The 19333-nt window shown below is 39.2% G+C and overlaps 1 protein-coding gene across 1 annotated transcript in view; it reads left to right on the top strand.

Moving 5' to 3' along the window:
• Positions 1-19333, top strand: part of LOC309707913 (protein kinase C-binding protein NELL1-like) — a 310101-nt gene that overhangs the window by 46719 nt on the left and 244049 nt on the right. The window contains exon 3 of the mRNA XM_082535507.1: positions 1365-1515. Within this exon, the coding sequence (XP_082391633.1) occupies positions 1365-1515 (151 nt within the window). The remainder of the gene's footprint in view (positions 1-1364; positions 1516-19333) is intronic.

The following is a 19333-nucleotide window of genomic DNA, read 5'->3' as shown; positions in this document are numbered from 1 at the left end:
GCTGCCTTCACCAGTGTATGAATGTGAGAGTGAATGAATAGTGGAATTGTAAAGCGCTTTGAGGGGTCCCGAAAAAGCGCTATATAAATGCAATCCATTATTATTATTATTATTATTATTATTATTATTAAAGGTGAATGACTGCAGACAGAATATGAATCTTCTTTTGACTATAGTGAACCTCATTAGACATATACATTTAGGTTTATTTCTATAAACAACAAATACAAAAACTACAAGCAAGGACAAAGCCAGATGCTGCACACTAAGATGTGAACACACAACAGCTTTCTTCAAATTTGACACTGTTTGCTTTTCCAGGTGGAATTCAGTGTCTAAAGTGTGAAGAGCAGTGTGCCTGACTCTGCCGAATAAAAATGATTTGGATCCTGGCAGTGTCCCATTTTGATGTTTTTGATTTTTATTACAGGTTCAGACTTGCTAATTCTACAATAAGCTATAGCTGCTAGTAGCTTAGTGTCTCTAAACCCAGTGTTGTTTAGAGTTCCAATAATTTTACATACAATAAAATGTACTGCTGCTTCAAACAGTATAAAGCTGCAAATAACTCAGTGTTTGAAATCTACCAACAATGTTAATGTGTTAATGATAAAACAGAGAGTTCAGTCCTTTTTGCAAATGCAGCATTTAAAATGTTGGTAGGTCAGTGACTATATCCCCACGCTAACAGTGCTAATATGTGAAATCCTTGATGTACGATAGCAATAAGAGTCTATTGAAGAGTTTAAGGCGTGCTGACATGTTCTTGACTTTTTTGTAACTGGTCATGTTTTTTCACTTAGGTTTTCTCCCCTTCGGTACAGCTGTTATTTAAGGATAAAATAGACTATGATTTAAACTTACATGAATAAGTTTAAATCACAATTACTATGAGACCGAGATTAGAAATTATTATAGTTATATTTATTCAAACTATGAACTTGTAGGGAAGAGCGCTACCCGAATGCAAGTGGATATGCCAAGGGAAAATCTTGATCTTTGCTGGTTCTCCTTTATCTTTCTGTCTTTAAGGGAACATAAAGTTCTTTTATATCACAGACGCACACACACATCTATGCAAAGTTTGCTGTCTAAGCATGCGTATGAAGCTGTGGATGAAGCCTGCTGGCATCAACAGATTATTATTATTTTTTTTTTTTTTGCCAGACAGAACTGCCAAAGCAGTTTCAGAGATATTTCAAAGTGTAAAGGTGTTACTTTGTGTTTCACCATGTGTGATTAGCTCACTTAATATGTTGCTTGCGCTTTTGCCAAGTGTGCATGGAGGAGGCAGACGGCACATCGCATGTGAAAAGAGTTGACACAAGCTCATGATTTCTTTCCATTTCATTTTATTCCTTCAGATGTTGGGAGAGCAGTTCACGCCCCAGCACACATCACAGAAAAAGTGATACAGCTGTTCAGGAGTAAAAGTGAGTTTACCTTCTTGGCCTCCATCCAGCAGAAGTCCTCCACGTCAGGAGTCATATTCTCCATCCACGAGTCAGAACACAGGTAATCCAGCTGTAATCCTCTTCATTTTGGCCCATGGCTGCTTTTCTGTATAACTTTTCTTCCATGGAGTACAGAGCGTGCTCGTTTTAAATTAAACCTAGACTGGATTTATCATCTTACTCTTAGCTGTTTGCAGAAGGCTGTTGATGAGTAAATTAAAGAGCAGTGTACTATTACAGCATTACCAGTGTAAGCCAGAGCATGATGGCAGGCCAGTCACTGGAATAATAGAGCCCTTCAACCAGTACACTATGGGCAGAAAGATAACGTTCCGTGTTCAGTGTTCATAAGATCACTGTGAGGTATAAAGAAATAGAAAAATGCAAAAAAATCACCAAACCCCTTCTTTCACACAATGCTGTATAAACAACCATATAGAAAACGTGGAACATATGGCCTTGTAATTGAGCTGCTGTGAACTACCAGTATGGGAAAAAGCTGATTGTTTTTCTTGACAAAATGTGGGAATATTTCTAATGGCTTCTTAGTTGTTAATGAATTCCTGGCAGTGGATTGTAAGGTTTGTCCCTGAAGCCGATGTAAGATATCAGTGAGTGGCAGCAGTGAGATCACCCTGTGGCCCCCAGAGAAGCTATGAGTTGTTTGTAAAGGGCAGGCGACAATGATTTTCCTCCTGTGCTCTAAAGGTAAAAGCCTTAAAGTTCTGTAAAACATGTCGTCCAAGTGAGCATGTGAGGTAGAAATTATCATTTCTTGCTGAGGATCAATACGAGGGCAAAATTGCACACAATGGGAGAGTGAAGTTGAGCTGGTCCTCTAAAGCAAGGGAAACAAGACATACAGTTGCTGAAAAGTTTTAATAGATGTACAGCGCTATGCAAAGGTCTTGAGCTGTGTCCCGTTTCTTTATATTTTGCTAGGAAAATTGACTGGTACTTATAAAGTGGCTTTCTTTTTAGTTTTCAGCTCTAGTGAAAGTCTCATTTACCCAGTTCTAATCTTTTCAAAAAAGCAGTGTATGTGTGATCCTCAAGATATTTGGTAAAAAAAACTTAGGATCAGTATCTTGCCTAGAGAAATTATGACATGAGCTGGGGATTCATCCTGCAACTGGTAGACGACCCACTCTTCCAGATGATCCACAGCTGTCCCACATTGATGTAGTGATTTTTGTAAAAATATGCGTAAACATACATGAAAATACAGTATACAGGGGAAAACAGAAGTTGTACAGTCCTAACACCTTTATTCTTTCACACTGCCTGCACTCTCTTTGGTTGAGCTTTACTTTAATTTCCTTAAATAGGAATTGTCTGGAATAGTTCTCCAGGCTTCTTGAAGGATATTTAAAGTTCTTCTTTGGATGTTGTCTGCCTTTTGTTCTTTTCTGTCTTAGTATCCCCCAGTATCCCACACTGCTTCAATAATTGTGAGGTCCAAGCATTTAAGTTCTATCTTTAATGGTTACAACATTAAATGTTTCATTCATGTTAACCCAAGATATTGCATCCATTCAATGAATTCCTTTCCATATAGGCAACATGATCTTAAATTGGCTGATGAGATAAGCTTTGGCTTAAAGTTTTTATGCATGGAAGTAAAGAATGAGTTCTTCAGGACATCTTTTTTGAGTACTCAGCCTAAGTATATTGCAGTGTATGTCAGTGCCCGTGTACTTATTTCTTCAAGCACGTAGTACTGTATATGATCCACACTTGAAGAGAAATGCGCTGCCCCCTACTGTGCTTTAAAGGTGACCCTTAGAGTTCCTTTTTAGTCCCTCTTCTTCTCTCTCTTTCTCACTTTTTTTCTCACATTACCTTCAGGCATAATTGCTGCACAGTGGGTTGGCCGAACAACAGCAAGCAAAGCTAAATGGGGCCAGATGACTGTACTGCCCCCCTCCTTCAGGCACAATGACATGCTCTATGCAACATATGTAGCCCTGAGGAGTGCTGGGACTAAGCAAATGTTGCATTAAAGGCCCTCAGCCACACTCAAACACACCCAGTTAGATATACTAATTGCTAAGCCACTTATAGTGTATATTGCTCTAAAAATGTTCAGGATAGGGCTGTCCCACCAAGAACTAATGTTGTAACTGCATTTACACTTATGTGTTGTTTACAGTCTTCCAACCAAAACACTTCATTCGCACCCTTCATTCACCCGCAGCTAGCCAGGCCCCTGTAGCTGGTGCAGCCGAAAATAGCGTAGGCCCCGCTAGCTGTTCCCCGGCAGGTCCCAAGCAGCTGGGGAATCAGGGCGGCTGGGTCACGGTGAGGAGGAAGCATAGTCCTAAACAGAAGCCCCAGGTACACCACCAACCCGTTCATGTGTCTAACCGTTTTTCCCCACTCGGCGACACACCCGCCGGGGGTCAAACTCTGGTAATTGGCGATTCTGTTCTCAGACATGTGAAGCTAGAGACACCGGCAACCATAGTCAATTGTCTTCCAGGGGCCAGAGCAGGCGACATTGAAGGAAATTTAAAACTGCTGGCTAAGGGTAAACGTAAATTCAGTAAAATCATAATTCACGTCGGCAGTAATGACACCCGGTTACGCCAATCGGAGGTCACTAAAATCAATATTGAATCGGTGTGCAACTTTGCCAAAACAATGTCGGACTCTGTAGTTTTCTCTGGTCCCCTCCCCAATCAGACCAGGAGTGACATGTTTAGCCGCATGTTCTCCTTAAATTGCTGGCTGTCTGAGTGGTGTCCCAGAAACGATGTGGGCTTCATAGATAATTGGCAAACCTTCTGGAGGAAACCTGGTCTTGTTAGGAGAGACGGCATCCATCCCACTTTGGATGGAGCAGCTCTCATTTCTAGAAATATGGACAAATTTATTAAACCCCCCAAAATATGACTATCCAGAGTTGGGACCAGGAAGCAGAGTTGCAGTCTTACACGCTTCTCTGCAGCTTCTCTCCTCCTGCTACCCCCCCAAAAACCCATCTCCATAGAGACTGTGTCAGCTTCCAAAAAGACAAAAAACAAACTAAAAACCAGCAACAAACAACTTAAACATAAACAATCACAAAGAAAGAACAATACAGTATCCACATCTGAACCAAAGAGTAAAACAGTGAAATGTGGATTATTAAATATTAGGTCTCTCTCCTCCAAGTCTCTGTTAGTACATGACTTAATAATTGATCAACAAATTGATTTACTCTGCCTTACAGAAACCTGGTTGCAGCAGGATGATTATGTTAGTTTAAATGAATCAACACCCCCGAGCCATTCTAACTACCAGAAATCTCGAAGCACAGGCCGAGGGGGCGGTGTGGCAGCAATTTTTCACACCAGCCTATTAATTAATGAAAGACCAAGACAGACTTTTAATTCATTTGAAAGCCTGATGCTTAACATTGTCCACCCCAGCTGTGAAACTCAGAAACCAGTCTTACTTGTTATCATCTATCGTCCACCTGGGCCTTACACAGAGTTTCTGTCTGATTTCTCAGACTTTTTATCTGATTTAGTTCTGAGCTCAGATAAAATAATTATTGTGGGTGATTTTAACATCCATGTAGATGCTAAAAATGACAGCCTCAACATGGCATTTAATCTGTTATTAGACTCAATTGGTTTCTCTCAAAATGTAAAAGAACCCACCCACCACTTTAATCACACTCTAGATCTTGTTTTAACATATGGCATCGAACCTGAACATTTAACAGTGTTTCCTGAAAACCCTCTCCTGTCTGATCATTTCCTGATAACATTTACTTTTACAATAATTGATTACACAGCGGTGAAGAGTAGACTTTATCAAAGTAGATGTCTTTCTGAAAGCACTGTAACTAAGTTTAAGAATATAATCCACCCACTGTTATCATCTCCAATGCCCTGTACCAACACAGAGCAAAGCAGCTATCTGAACGCTACCCCAACAGAGGTCGATTATCTTGTTAATAATTTCACCTCCTCACTACGTACGACTCTGGATACTGTAGCTCCTGTGAAAACTAAGGCCTCAAATCAGAAGTACCTGACTCCGTGGTATAATTCTGAAACACGTACCCTAAAGCAGATGACTCGTAATCTGGAGAGGAAATGGCGTGTCACAAATCTAGAGGATCATCATTTAGCCTGGAGAAATAGTTTGCTGCTTTATAAGAAAGCCCTCCGCAAAGCCAGAACATCTTACTATTCATCACTGATTGAAGAAAATAAGAACAACCCTAGGTTTCTCTTCAGCACTGTAGCCAGGCTGACAAAAAGTCAGAGCTCTTTTGAGCCAACCATCCCTTTAACGTTAACTAGTAATGACTTCATGAACTTCTTCACAAATAAAATTTTTATCATTAGAGAAAAAATTACCAATAATCATCCCACAGATGTAATATTATCTACAGCTACTCTTAGTACCATTGATATTAAGTTAGACTCTTTTTCTCCAATTGATCTTTCTGAGTTAACTTCAATAATTACTTCCTCCAAACCATCAACGTGTCTTTTAGACCCCATTCCTACAAAACTGCTCAAAGAAGTCCTGCCATTAATTAATTCTTCGATCTTAAATATGATCAACCTATCTCTAATAATCGGCTATGTACCACAGGCCTTCAAGCTGGCTGTAGTTAAACCTTTACTCAAAAAGCCATCTCTAGACCCAGCAGTCTTAGCTAATTATAGGCCAATCTCCAACCTTCCTTTCATATCAAAAATCCTTGAAAGAGTAGTTGTCAAACAGCTAACAGATCATCTGCAGAGGAATGGTTTATTTGAAGAGTTTCAGTCAGGTTTCAGAGCTCAGCACAGCACAGAAACAGCTTTAGTGAAGGTTACAAATGATCTTCTTATGGCCTCTGACAGTGGACTCATCTCTGTGCTTGTCCTGCTAGACCTCAGTGCAGCGTTCGATACTGTTGATCATAATATCCTATTAGAGCGATTAGAACATGCTGTAGGTATTACAAGTACTGCGCTGCAGTGGTTTGTATCATATCTATCTAATAGACTCCAATTCGTGCATGTAAATGGAGAGTCCTCTTCACACACTGAGGTTAATTATGGAGTTCCACAGGGTTCAGTGCTAGGACCAATTCTGTTTACATTATACATGCTTCCCTTAGGCAGTATCATTAGAAGACATAGCATACATTTTCACTGCTATGCAGATGACACCCAGCTCTATCTGTCCATGAAGCCAGATAACACACACCAATTAGTTAAACTGCAGGAATGTCTTAAAGACATAAAGACCTGGATGGCCGCTAACTTTCTGCTTCTTAATTCAGATAAAACTGAGGTTATTGTACTCGGCCCTGAAAATCTTAGAAATATGGTATCTAATCAGATTCTTACTCTGGATGGCATTACCTTGGCCTCCAGTAACGCGGTGAGGAACCTTGGAGTCATTTTTGACCAGGACATGTCCTTCAACGCACATATTAAACAAATATGTAAGACTGCTTTCTTCCATTTGCGCAACATCTCTAAAATTAGAAATATCCTGTCTCAGAGTGACGCTGAAAAACTAGTTCATGCATTTATTACTTCCAGGCTGGACTACTGTAATTCATTATTATCAGGATGTCCAAAAAACTCACTGAAAAGCCTTCAGCTAATCCAAAATGCTGCAGCAAGAGTCCTGACAGGGACTAGAAAGAGAGAGCATATTTCTCCTGTTTTGGCTTCCCTTCATTGGCTTCCTGTTAAATCCAGAATTGAATTCAAAATCCTGCTCCTCACATACAAGGTCTTAAATAATCAGGCCCCATCTTATCTTAATGACCTTGTAGTACCATATCACCCTATTAGAGCGCTCCGCTCTCGCTCTGCAGGCCTACTTGTTGTTCCTAGAGTATTTAAAAGTAGAATGGGAGGGAGAGCCTTCAGTTTTCAGGCCCCTCTTCTGTGGAACCAGCTTCCAGTTTGGATTCGGGAGACAGACACTATCTCTACTTTTAAGATTAGGCTTAAAACTTTCCTTTTTTCTAAAGCATATAGTTAGGGCTGGACCAGGTGACCCTGAATCCTCCCTTAGTTATGCTGCAATAGACGTAGGCTGCCGGGGGATTCCCATGATGCATTGAGTTTTTCCTTTCCAGTCACCTTTCTCACTCACTATGTATTAATAGACCTCTCTGCATTGAATCATATCTGTTATTAACCTCTGTCTCTCTTCCACAGCATGTCTTTATCCTGTCTTCCTTCTCTCACCCCAACCGGTCGCAGCAGATGGCCGCCCCTCCCTGAGCCTGGTTCTGCCGGAGGTTTCTTCCTGTTAAAAGGGAGTTTTTCCTTCCCACTGTCGCCAAAGTGCTTGCTCATAGGGGGTCATATGATTGTTGGGTTTTTCTCTGTATCTATGAAGCGCCTTGAGGCGACTTTTGTTGTGATTTGGCGCTATATAAATAAAATTGAATTGAATTGAATTGAATTAAAGTACATAATTGATTATTGGCATCAAAAGTTGCCAGTTGGTCTGTATTCCCAAACCTCTATTTCAATACTAGCTTTCACTGTTCCTTCCACATCCATTTCAACTTATTCATGACTTTTTTACTATTCCATGTCTTCTAGTGCTGTGTTTAAGGTTTAGTTGGATTTAGTCAAAACCTACTTTAAGTCAGATGTGTTTCATTGTCCATTACCTCTATGTCTTTGTCGGGTTTTGAATTGTCTGTTCACAGTGAGATCCATGAACACACTTTATTACGCAGTAATGAAGATACTGCTTCTGGACAGAAACAGATTAGGCAGGCATTATACAGATTTCTTAAAAATTTCAGTTCAATTCAGTTTTATTTAGTGCCAAGTCATAACAGTAGTTGCTTAAAGTGTGTTATATTGAATAGCACCTTAGGTACAGTACCTGCAGTGTTAGAAAGAGCTCCAGCAGAACCAGGAAGGCGGCAGCTATCTGCCGGTTGGGAGTTAAGGGGAAAACAGATGAGAGAAGAGACCATAGGGAGACAGGACAAAACATGAACTATGGGAGAAATTTAATGCCATACAGTAGTAGTGTATAAACATGCGTGGAGTGAAAGGATGGGAGTGGAACAGAAGTGCTCAATGCATCATGGGAAGGCCCCCAGCAGCCTAAGCATATAACAGTAAAACTAAGAGATGCTTAGGGGTCCCTTGATCCAGCCCTAACTATAAGCTTTATCAAAAAAGAAGGTTTTGAGCCTAATATTAAAAGTAGAGAGGGTGTATTTTTCCTGAATCCAATCTGGGAGCTGGTTCCACAGAAGAGGTGCCTCCCATTCTACTTTTAAGTACCCTAGGAACCTCAAGTAAGTCTGAGAACAAAGAGCTCTACTAGGATGATATGATACTATCGTGTCTGTAAAATAAGATGGGTCCTGATTACTTAAGACCTTGTATGTTAGAAAAAGGATGTTACATTTGATTCTGGATAAAATAGGGAACCAATGAAGAGAGAGACCAATATGGGAGAGTTAAGCTCTGTTTCTAGTCCCTGTCAGCACTCTGAATGCAGCATATTCCACTGTTCCAAAAAACACTAATGTTAAAGTATCTTACTGTATATTTTACAGTTTTGTACTGTCTTTCTAGAATATCATTAAATGTACATAAGTAGACTGTGATTTTACATGTCAAAGGTAAGATAACATAACATCACTGTAAATATAGTAAAACACAATTTACTTGTTTTTTAAATATATTTTTTTGTACATATGCATATTTAGATTGTAAAAATACATTCAGAAATGTATCATAATTTCACGAATATTTGTCTGTTATGTGAGAGAATGATCTGTTAAATTCAAATGTAATACTATGGAAAAATATATAAAATGATCAAAAATTAATGAGAATAATCAATAATTAAAGGAGTATTTGAATTATAATTTTGCTGAAAATTTCATGTCATCTTGGTCTGATTCAATAATTCAGAGGTAACAAGTGAAAATATAATTAATAGTAATAAAAACTAAAAAAAACATATAAAACATTGCACGGCCACGCTGTGCTAATTATATATTTAAAAAAATAAATGTAGAGGTAGGAATTGCAATTAATATAAATCTCAAAGTATTCACAACATTCTTGAACAGAAATAGGCCTCTGCACCTGGGGTGAGGGTGTGGCCATGAAAACAATGTGACATGCCATTGGATGTTGGGACACATAATAACATGACGCTAAGCATCAGCCAATGAATGTGAACTAACAACCACAAGGTCGTGGGTATGGCTGTACTGTAGGAAAAAATCCTAATATAAAAGTATTTTACTGTGCATTTTACAGTTTTGTTCTGTTCTTCTAGAATATCATTAAAGTTACGTAAATAGACTGTGATTTCACATTTCAAATGTAAATTAACGTTAAATCACTGTAATGTAATGAAACATAATTGCCATGATTATTAAATATGCATATTTAGATTGTTAAAATACATTCACAAATGTATCATGATTTCACAAATACCTGTCCGTTATTTAAAAGATCGAACTGTTGAATTCAAATGTAATGCTATGGAAAAGTATATAACATGATTCCTATAAGCTTGTCTTACATCACATAAGTATTATTATCATTGCAATTTAGGGCGATCGTGGCTCAAGAGTTGACAGTTTGCCTTGTGATCAGAAGATTGCCATTCGAGCCCCGGCTTGGACACTCTCGGTATTGTGTCCGTGGTTAAGACTCTTCGCCTACTGGTGATGGCCAGAGGGGCCGATGGTGCGATACGCAGCCTCGCCTCTGTCAGTCTGTCCCAGGGCATGCAATCCATTATTATTTAAACCAACTGTTAACTGTATATTTCTGTACATTTACGTATTATGATTCATATTGCCACATTCATTGACCTTGTTTATAGGTAATTTCATTGTTTGATCACGTTAAAATGTTCCTAATTTAATGTCTAAAAGCACTTGGAAAAGGCAGAATCCCATGTAAAATTAGCGCAACAAACTCTATTATCATTACTGAAAATGACTGTATTTTCATGAGAAAGTTATTTTCTGTTATTTTACGGTAGTATTTTGGCACCCAAGCTGCCGGAATATTACTGTTTTTTTAAGATTTGTTTTTTTTCCCTATTTATAGGTAATTTCATTGTTTAATCACATTAACATGTTCCTAATTTAATGTTTAAAATCACTTGAAAGGGCAAGATCCCATGTAAAATTAGCGCAACAAACTGTATTGTCATTACTGGAAATAACCGTATTTTTATGAGGGAGTTATTTTCTGTTATTTTACGGTAGTGTTTTGGCGCCCCAGCTGCCGGAATATTACCGTTTTGTTTTTTTTTAACATGTTTTTTGTAACAGTGTAGGTCAACTGAAGGCTTTTCAGAATACCTTACTGTGATTGTAGAGTGACTTTTCAGCATCCTAGAGAGATTTTGTAGTTTTGGCAATTTTGCACAGATGAAAGAACACAGTCGTACATATTTGTTTCATTTGCATGTTGAAGGGCATATCCTGGTCAAAAATGACTCCAAGGAAGACGAGGTAATGCCATTCAGAGAAAGTGCCTGGTTAAACACCATGTTTCTGAGGTTTTTAGGGACTTAAAGTACAATAACTCCAGTTTTGTCCAAATTTAAAAGAAGAAAATTTAAGGCCATCCAGGGCTTTATACCTTTAAAGCATGCCTATGTAGCTAGATAGTATTACCATACAGCTAACATTAGCAAGACTTTCATTCCTGTAATTTTGGATGAAACTCATTATGTAACATTCAGACATAGTATAATTATAAATGTTTCTTCACCACTACCACCAAACCGTTTAACTGACTTTCAGTCATTTTTCTTCATATATTGTGCATTGTGAGGTATTGCAAGAGAGAGATTTAGATGCAAATCTAACCCAGCTAAGCCACAGCAGGATGAAGTTATTTTGAGACGAGTTGTTTTCGGAGAGAGACCGCCACACTGTGAGCGTAATTAAATTTGGTGAGATGGGCGCAGCCTTGACTGGCTTGGTGCAGACCTGTGCTCCATTGTGACTGAGGATTTGTTCTGAACCTCTGAATCCTCTCTGAAGGCCCTATTAGCCCTCTGCCGATGGCCATTCTTTCCCATTATAACACAAGTCTCCCATTCAGCCACCTAACACACAGCCACTGTAGCTCTACGGCTCACCCAAATCCAATCAGACATTCCTTCTCTATCGCTCTGTCTTTCCTTTCCTTCTTCATCTTTCTCCCTGCACAATCAAACGGTCCTGTCTTTCCTCCCTCCCACTGACTCTGCTAACTCTGCTTTCCTGATATGATAATATCCTTTCTCTCGCCCCTCCTCTCCTCCTCCGCTGTCCTCATCCTCAAAGGTAAAACATCTTCTGAATGCAAGCATTTCTCTGTGCCCTGTGTTAAAGCAGAAAAAGTTGTTTTTTTTTCTTGCACCCAGCACTGGGGAATGGGGAGAAAGGTTTATTGCTGCTCCACTAGACTGAATAGAACAAAAGAATCCCATTTCTGCCTAGACAGCAGTTTTCTGGGTACCAGTAACGCTCTTATTGTCAGCAAGTGGCAATAGCTCTGTGATGAAGTAACTCAAAGCCTGGTCTCTCCACTGCTCTTCCCACCAGTGCACTCAAAGATGCTCAGCCATTCTCCTCCAGCTGCTCTGTTCATCTGCTTGCCCTTTTGTCACTCTACAGGTCTGCCTCTCCCTCAGTGCCTCACTTCATAAGCACTCACAGGTTCTTCTCTTTGAAGAAACATGCTGGGGAAGAAGAGGGACTTGTTAAGCTTGGCTTCCTGGTAAAAGTTTATGAATGTTGGTGAGTGCAGGGAAGCTGGATGCAGAAAATGCCTGGCCCACTGCTGAATTCTATTGATATCAGCAGTTAGTTGAACACGGGAGCGATAAATTGGCTCTCCACAATTTTTAGATGCTGACGTCTGTCAAACGTTTTAACAGAAGTCAGCATATTTATGGATATTTTAAAATTCCTTGCTTACAAAGTTCCTTTGCACAGGTGTAAAGGTGAACATTTCAGTCTCCCGTGCCTTAGTAAAAGTACAGGTCATGTGTAGAATAGAAAAACCCTGCCTAAACCCAAAGGCAATGGAAGATTTCTTTTATAAGACAGTTGTACCAATACCCACATTGACTGTTATCCACCTCATGACTTCAATCTCTATTATTGGAAGAAAAATGTTAATGTTGTTCATTTTGTTTTTGTACGTTGTGTTAAAATAAATTTTAGCTTAAGAAAATTAATTCATAGCATCTGATTCTCTATAACTTATACCTTTGAAAAGCAGGTCTGATGGTGTATTGACAAAACAAAATGATTAATCATCATTACTTGGTAAAACTGCCACTGACAATTTGGTTTCGTCTTTCTCTGCCAGATGATCCTAAAATGATCCTAAAACTAAGTGTTGCCATAGAAAATTCCTGCGTCCTCCTCCAGCCTGTTTATTTCGTGCTATAGGTTGATCCACAAAAGCTTGTTTTGCCATGAAATGGGATTTGTGTTTGAATGTTGAAGAAGAATAACCTGCTGGCTGCGATCCTGAACTCCTGATCTCCCCAGTGGAGCAGCACTAGGATGAGCCATGGCCTCTCACCTCCGACAGATGCCAGTTTCCTCAATGAACTCCCTAGATTATTCTAGAAAGTGCACTCCCTTGCAGGGTTTGCTTTAAAGGTGTGCAATACGGTACAAATGCTGTCTTTGGCTTTGTCTGGACTTAATAGATACTTTCCCAGAATTACAGTTTGTTCTACAGTTACTGTTTCCATTTTACACATGTATTCAACCCATCTTGATATCAAATGTGGAACAGTGCGCTTATTATGTGAACAGTACTGGAACCTACTGGAATACTATTTTTACACCTTAAAGTGCATCCGAAGGGCTACAAAGTTCCTGTCACAAACATTTTCAAAGTGGCAGTTATTTGGCGTTCTGTACACGTTCAATCCATAGTTTTTGCGTGACGTCAGTGCTACTGGGACACGCCTACCTGGTGGGCATAAACAGTACTGCGGTCCTTTGCCCTCCAGCCTTCTTTTGAATTTTCCTTTGTGTAAAATGTGACACCAACATGTGAGCACACCTGTCTTAACACTGCCTTACATCTCAAATTCCACCAATCCATTCTTCTCCACTGCAATACAGGCTGTCAGCAGTGACTCATTTAAACTGTAGGAATGATTTACCTGACATCAGAAAAATACTCGGTCAACTTTACTGTTATGCCATGACATTAATGTAAAAAAATAATATTACGAAAGAAAGAAAAAAAATAAAATAAAAGATAATACTACCAGAACTCTTCTGGCTGTAAACTGTAAAGGTCAGAGAGTCATTTAAATGGGGTATTTTGTTTAGGCTAGCTATGTAGAAGTTACTTTTGCTTTAATGATGAGTAAATTCTTCTAGAGATACATCAAAAATACATGGAGCTGTCCGTACTTTGAAAGCTTTCATCCTGGCAGCATTGTAAGGTGAGTGATTCTCCACAGCAGCGGTCCCCAACCTTTTTTGCGCCATGGGCCGGTTTATGTCTGACAATATTTTCACGGACCAGCCTTTAAGGTGTCGCGGATAAATGCAACAAAATAAAACCAGTACCCGTACCAAAAAAAAGTTTTATTCATAACACACGGGAAAAGACCCAGGGAAACAGAGTTAACTTTAAAAACAATAAAAAAAAATAACGATGAAACCCTGAAAACCACAAATTTCACACCCGAGCCTCAACACTCGTGGTTTGGTACCAAACGACTCACGGACTGGTACCGGCCGTGGCCCGGGGGTTTGAGACCGCTGCTCTACAAGACACGTTGATGCCACTGAACTGGAGGCTTTTGTTGTTTGCTCTGTTGAAAGCCATATTAAATATATAATTTAAATATAAATATTTGTTTGTGTGTGCATGCCATTAAGTTTGTAAACATGATAGTTTGAAAAGTTTTTCTCATAAATTTTGTAGTGGGATCATGGTATCATGGCTTACATCCACCAAGGTCGTCAAGGTCATTTTATTTGTTGAAAATTGACAATAAGCCTAATAACTTAAAAACTATGATTCTCATAAGTGTGTTTGTTTTTTGTCAACATGTAGAAAGATACTTAATGACACATTTGATCTCTGTACTCTCCTTTAAGGCCAGCAGATTAAGCTGTAGGTCAAAATGATAATAATGCTGTATGAAACTATTTAAACTGTTTGTTATTGCCATTGTAGGTCTTGAAAGCATATTAGGAATGATATGCGGGGATTCTAAATATCACACTACATGTTACATTTGACTTCTGACCTCACTTTGCATTTCACATCTGCCAACAGGGGGAAAAAAAAGACTAAGTACTTAAAGTACATTTAAAAAGAGCCAAAAAGTGTTAAAAGTGATTATCACTTTAACCTTCAGATGAATTTATTGACCTTAAATAAAGCCAGAGGTCAAATGGTATTTTAATTATTTAATATGTATTTTTAACAAAGAGCACACTTGTAATAATCATAGTTTCAAAGTTCTAAAGCTTTTTGTCCATTTTTGACCAACAAATCATTAAGTTGACCTTGAAGACCTTCGTGGACGTAAGACAAATTTTAATGGATTGTTAACATGACCCCACTCTGAACCCCTACAAAGTTTCATCAGAATTATTAAAAAACATTTCGGGCTATTATGTTTACAGACAGAATGATGACACGCACGCACACACATGAAGTGTTGTTTCTGATAGTGGCAGGACTGCACACTCATACAGCAGTGACTGAGGTTTACCAGAAAATAATGCTCAACTTGGATGATGTGGTTTTCAGGCAGAGCATTAAGGCATCAAACCTAAGTCATACATCAAAGCTCCTATATTCTCAAGATAGTTTTGAGATCAACATTTGGTTTTCTCAGCTGCTGCTCTCATTTCTGTGATGCCGCCTTTGAAAACTAAACATGTCATTGGGCAGTGCCGCTCCCTGTCTGGCTAAGAAGCCTGCAGGGAAGCAGCCTCGATAGCGTGAGTCCCTCAGGAAAACAAATTACTCACATAGCACAGCGGTGGCTCTGCCTGCTTTCTAGCAGCAAAAGACATTCTTATTGGGGGTCTCTCTCAAACTTCCCAGAAACATCTGTGGTTGCTATTAGTTTGAAGTTTGAAGCAGTTTGTCTCTATGACTATGTGTGGCAAAAGAAGATTGGAATCGCCAGAGATGCCGCATTACAATACCACCTTCTTTCTATAATAACTGTAGCTTATGTACATATTATTGTAGCACTAAAAAGTTCAATTTGTATGAGCAGTTTTGATAAGATGACAACATTTGATATCCCTATATCGATAAAATATTGCCATGCAAAATATCTTGATACTTTGTTGTATTGATTTCTCCAACACTACTAGAAAACTGGGGGGTGGAGGTGGGAGGAATCAATATAGCATAGTACCACCAGGGGCCATGAAAGGGAAAGAGGCACATCTTGGGCTACGATATTTGCTGAGTCAAAGAAATCTGGTGCCCAAAGTAAAACAAAATATTAATAATAAATTCAGGGACAGCCATTCATGAGGCATATTTTTAATTTTTGGCAGACGCTCCCCTCTGTTTATGTTTTATTCACTCCACTACATCCTGTACTCAAACGATTCGTTGACTGTTTAGACCTGACATCGTCGTCACCCTCATTATAACAAACCTGAGGTGGCCTGCGTCACACAGCGCTTGGCTGGTATTAATGTCATGCTGAACACACTCCAAACTGTGAAAATGAGAATTGATTTCTTCTTTCACATCACATCCCATTGATCTATATACCTCAAGCTGTGCACCTTTCCACTACCACCCTCTGACCTGATCGCAACATTTGCTAAATCCACAATCTCCAATCAAGCATAGCCTTCTTGTGACAACTGAAGCACAACGCCTTGCAACCAATCCTGGTCATACTTTACAGGTCAGTAGAGAAGGCACCGGAGTGCTTTGCCATCGTCATATCTGCTTTACCTCCTTCTCCTCCCGTTCTATGGACAAGCTCCAGAGTGCTGACCTTCCTATATAGCAGATAATTGGCTGTCATCTGCCTTCTATGAAATCGCTGCATGACACTGGAGGTGAGGAAAAAGGGCAGGATGATATACAGCTAACCCAGAACTCTCTGGCAGCCATTCATTTCCAAAACTTTTCTCCCACAGACAATGCCACTGGATTTTGATAAAGAACACTTGTCACCTCAACAGCTTCCTCCCACAGCTGTCACAGCACTTCCGAGACTTTCTACAGCCCACAATCTCCATCTCAGGAGATGCAGCCTGCAACCCTGCCACTGTGGCTGTTTATTTATCACATAGTAGTTTGAACCACCGTCTCCTCTGGTCTTAGCAGACTCATAATACTATAGAAAAACATGCTAGAGGAATTTGTACTGGTATTAAGTGTTATATCCCCCATTAACACTCATACCACCACTTATCACTTTGACTATTCAGTCAAAAGTCAGCAGTTTCCACTTAAGGAATTATTTGTCCATTTGCTGCCTTGTTAGGCTAAGAGTTCAAAAACTGATATGACGCTTTATGATTGTTGCAACCGTTGACATCCTGGAGTTTCTGCTGGTTGTCTGGCAGCTGCTAACAACCAAACATAGTCTGGAAAACAACCACACCGACATTTACATTTTTTCACCTTTTTTTTCATGCATTTGAAAAAATTTGATTTACGTAACTTGCTAATTATTTTGCTGTAGTAATGTGCGTAATCATATTATTATTAAATGGCTGTGCCAAATCATACCAGTCAAATGTTTAGGAGAGTACTCATTCTTGAAAGTAAGTTTTCAAAAAATAAATAAAAATCGAACTAATTCTGATTGCATTAATAATAAATCCTGTTAGTGACTGTCTTTAAACATCTGTCGGCCAATGCTCAGGATTTTTTACGAGTCTGTTGTGGCTAGTGCCATCTTCTATGCTGTTGTATGCTGGGACAGCAAGGTTGAGGGTCGCAATCACAAACTGATCCGCAAGGGCAGCAATGTGGTGCGGATGCAGATAGACTCCTTTAAGTTGGTGTTGGGCAGGCAGATGTTGTCCAAGATAAGGACAATGCTGGATAACACCTCCCACCTACTCCATGACATGCTGGCCGGTCACAGGAGCACGCTCAGTGAGAGACTGAGATTACCCAAATGCACCACTGAACGACACAGGAAATCATTCCTGTCTGTATAACTCCTCCATGTAGTACACTGCACACACTGCAATAGTTACATCCTTTTGCACATGCTCTACAGTAAAAATAACAAATAACAAAGTTTTACAAGTTAGAATAAAATGCTAGTCATATAAATTTCACCTCTGTAATATTCTTGAGCTATTTGTATAGAGCTATTTTTTTTATATTTTGTAAACTTTGTAATATATTTATCTTGGAGCAACTGTAACCACATAATTTCCTTAGGATTATTAAAGTATTCTGATTCTGACTCTGCTTACTTTCTTGTCTCTTATGAGCAGTGTTGGTCAAGTTACTTGAAAAAAGTAATCAGTAACTAATTACTGATTACTTCCCCCAAAAAGTAATCCCGTTACTTTACTGATTACTTATTTTCAAAAGTAATTAATTACTTAGTTACTTTTAAAAAACACGATTTACAACCTGAATAGGTGATAAAGCGATAGATCTTTCAGCCCAATTTTACTTTTTCTGCATAATCCATCATACAAAATGTAATCAAATGGAAAAGTCTATTTTTAAAACTTTTATAGTTTTATTAATTTTAATATTGTAATTTTGTATATGCTCCCTCTCGGCAGTGTCATCAGGAGGCATGGAGTGAACTTCCACAGTTACGCTGATGACACGCAGCTGTACATCTCTGTGTCTCCTGATGACACCAGACCAATGGATGCCCTTTTTAACTGTATTTTAGATATAAGATCTTGGATGGCAGAAAACTTTTTACAGCTTAACCAGGACAAAACTGAAGTTTTAATCGTCGGTCCTGAGGCTCAGAGAGAGAAACTCTTGTCTAAATTAGAGGCATTTTCACTATGTCCTTCGTTACAAGTGAAAAACCTGGGTGTTATTTTTGACTCTGAGCTTGGTTTTATCCCACATATTAAACATGTAACCAAAATTGGATTTTATCATCTAAAAAATATAGCCAGAGTCCGCCCAATTCTCTCTCGGGCCAACACGGAGATGCTGATGCATGCTTTTATTACCAGTCGCATTGATTACTGTAATGCCCTGCTCTCTGGTCTTCCTAAGAAGAATATTTCAACTTTACAACTTTTGCAAAACTCGGGAGCTCGTGTGCTGACGAAGACCAGAGGGCGGGCCCACATTACACCGGTTTTAGAATCGCTGCATTGGCTCCCCGTGTGTTTCAGGATCGATTTTAAAGTTCTTTTATTGGTTTTTAAATGTCTTAATGGTCTTGGGCCTTCTTATCTCTCAGATCTGCTTTTACCATATGAACCCTCGCGGACCCTGAGGTCCTCTGGTACTGGCCTTTTGATTGTCCCTAAAGTCAGGACACATACTCACGGAGAGGCAGCTTTTCAGTGGTATGGCCCTCGTCTGTGGAACAGCCTGCCGGAGGAGCTCAGGGCCGCAGAGAACGTACATGTTTTTAAGAACAGGCTCAAGACCCACCTTTTTAATTTAGCTTTTACTTAGCGTTTATTTATTTTATGCTTATTTATTCTATCCTGTTATTTTATTATTAATTTAGGCTTTACCTAATATTTATTGATTTTATTCTTATCCATTTTTTAATCTTCTTACTCTATTTATATTTATATTTATATTGTATCCCGTTCTGTATCAGCATTCTCACATACGTGAGAATGCTGTTTGTAGATTACAGCTCAGCATTCAATACCATCGTTCCCTCGAAGCTGGACAGGAAACTGCAGGATCTAGGACTGAGCAGCTCCCTCTGCAGCT

This window comes from Aulonocara stuartgranti, assembly GCF_965226115.1.
Source record: "Aulonocara stuartgranti genome assembly, chromosome: 1".
Taxonomy (NCBI): Eukaryota; Metazoa; Chordata; class Actinopteri; order Cichliformes; family Cichlidae; genus Aulonocara; species Aulonocara stuartgranti.
This window is presented reverse-complemented; position numbering and strand designations above follow the sequence as displayed.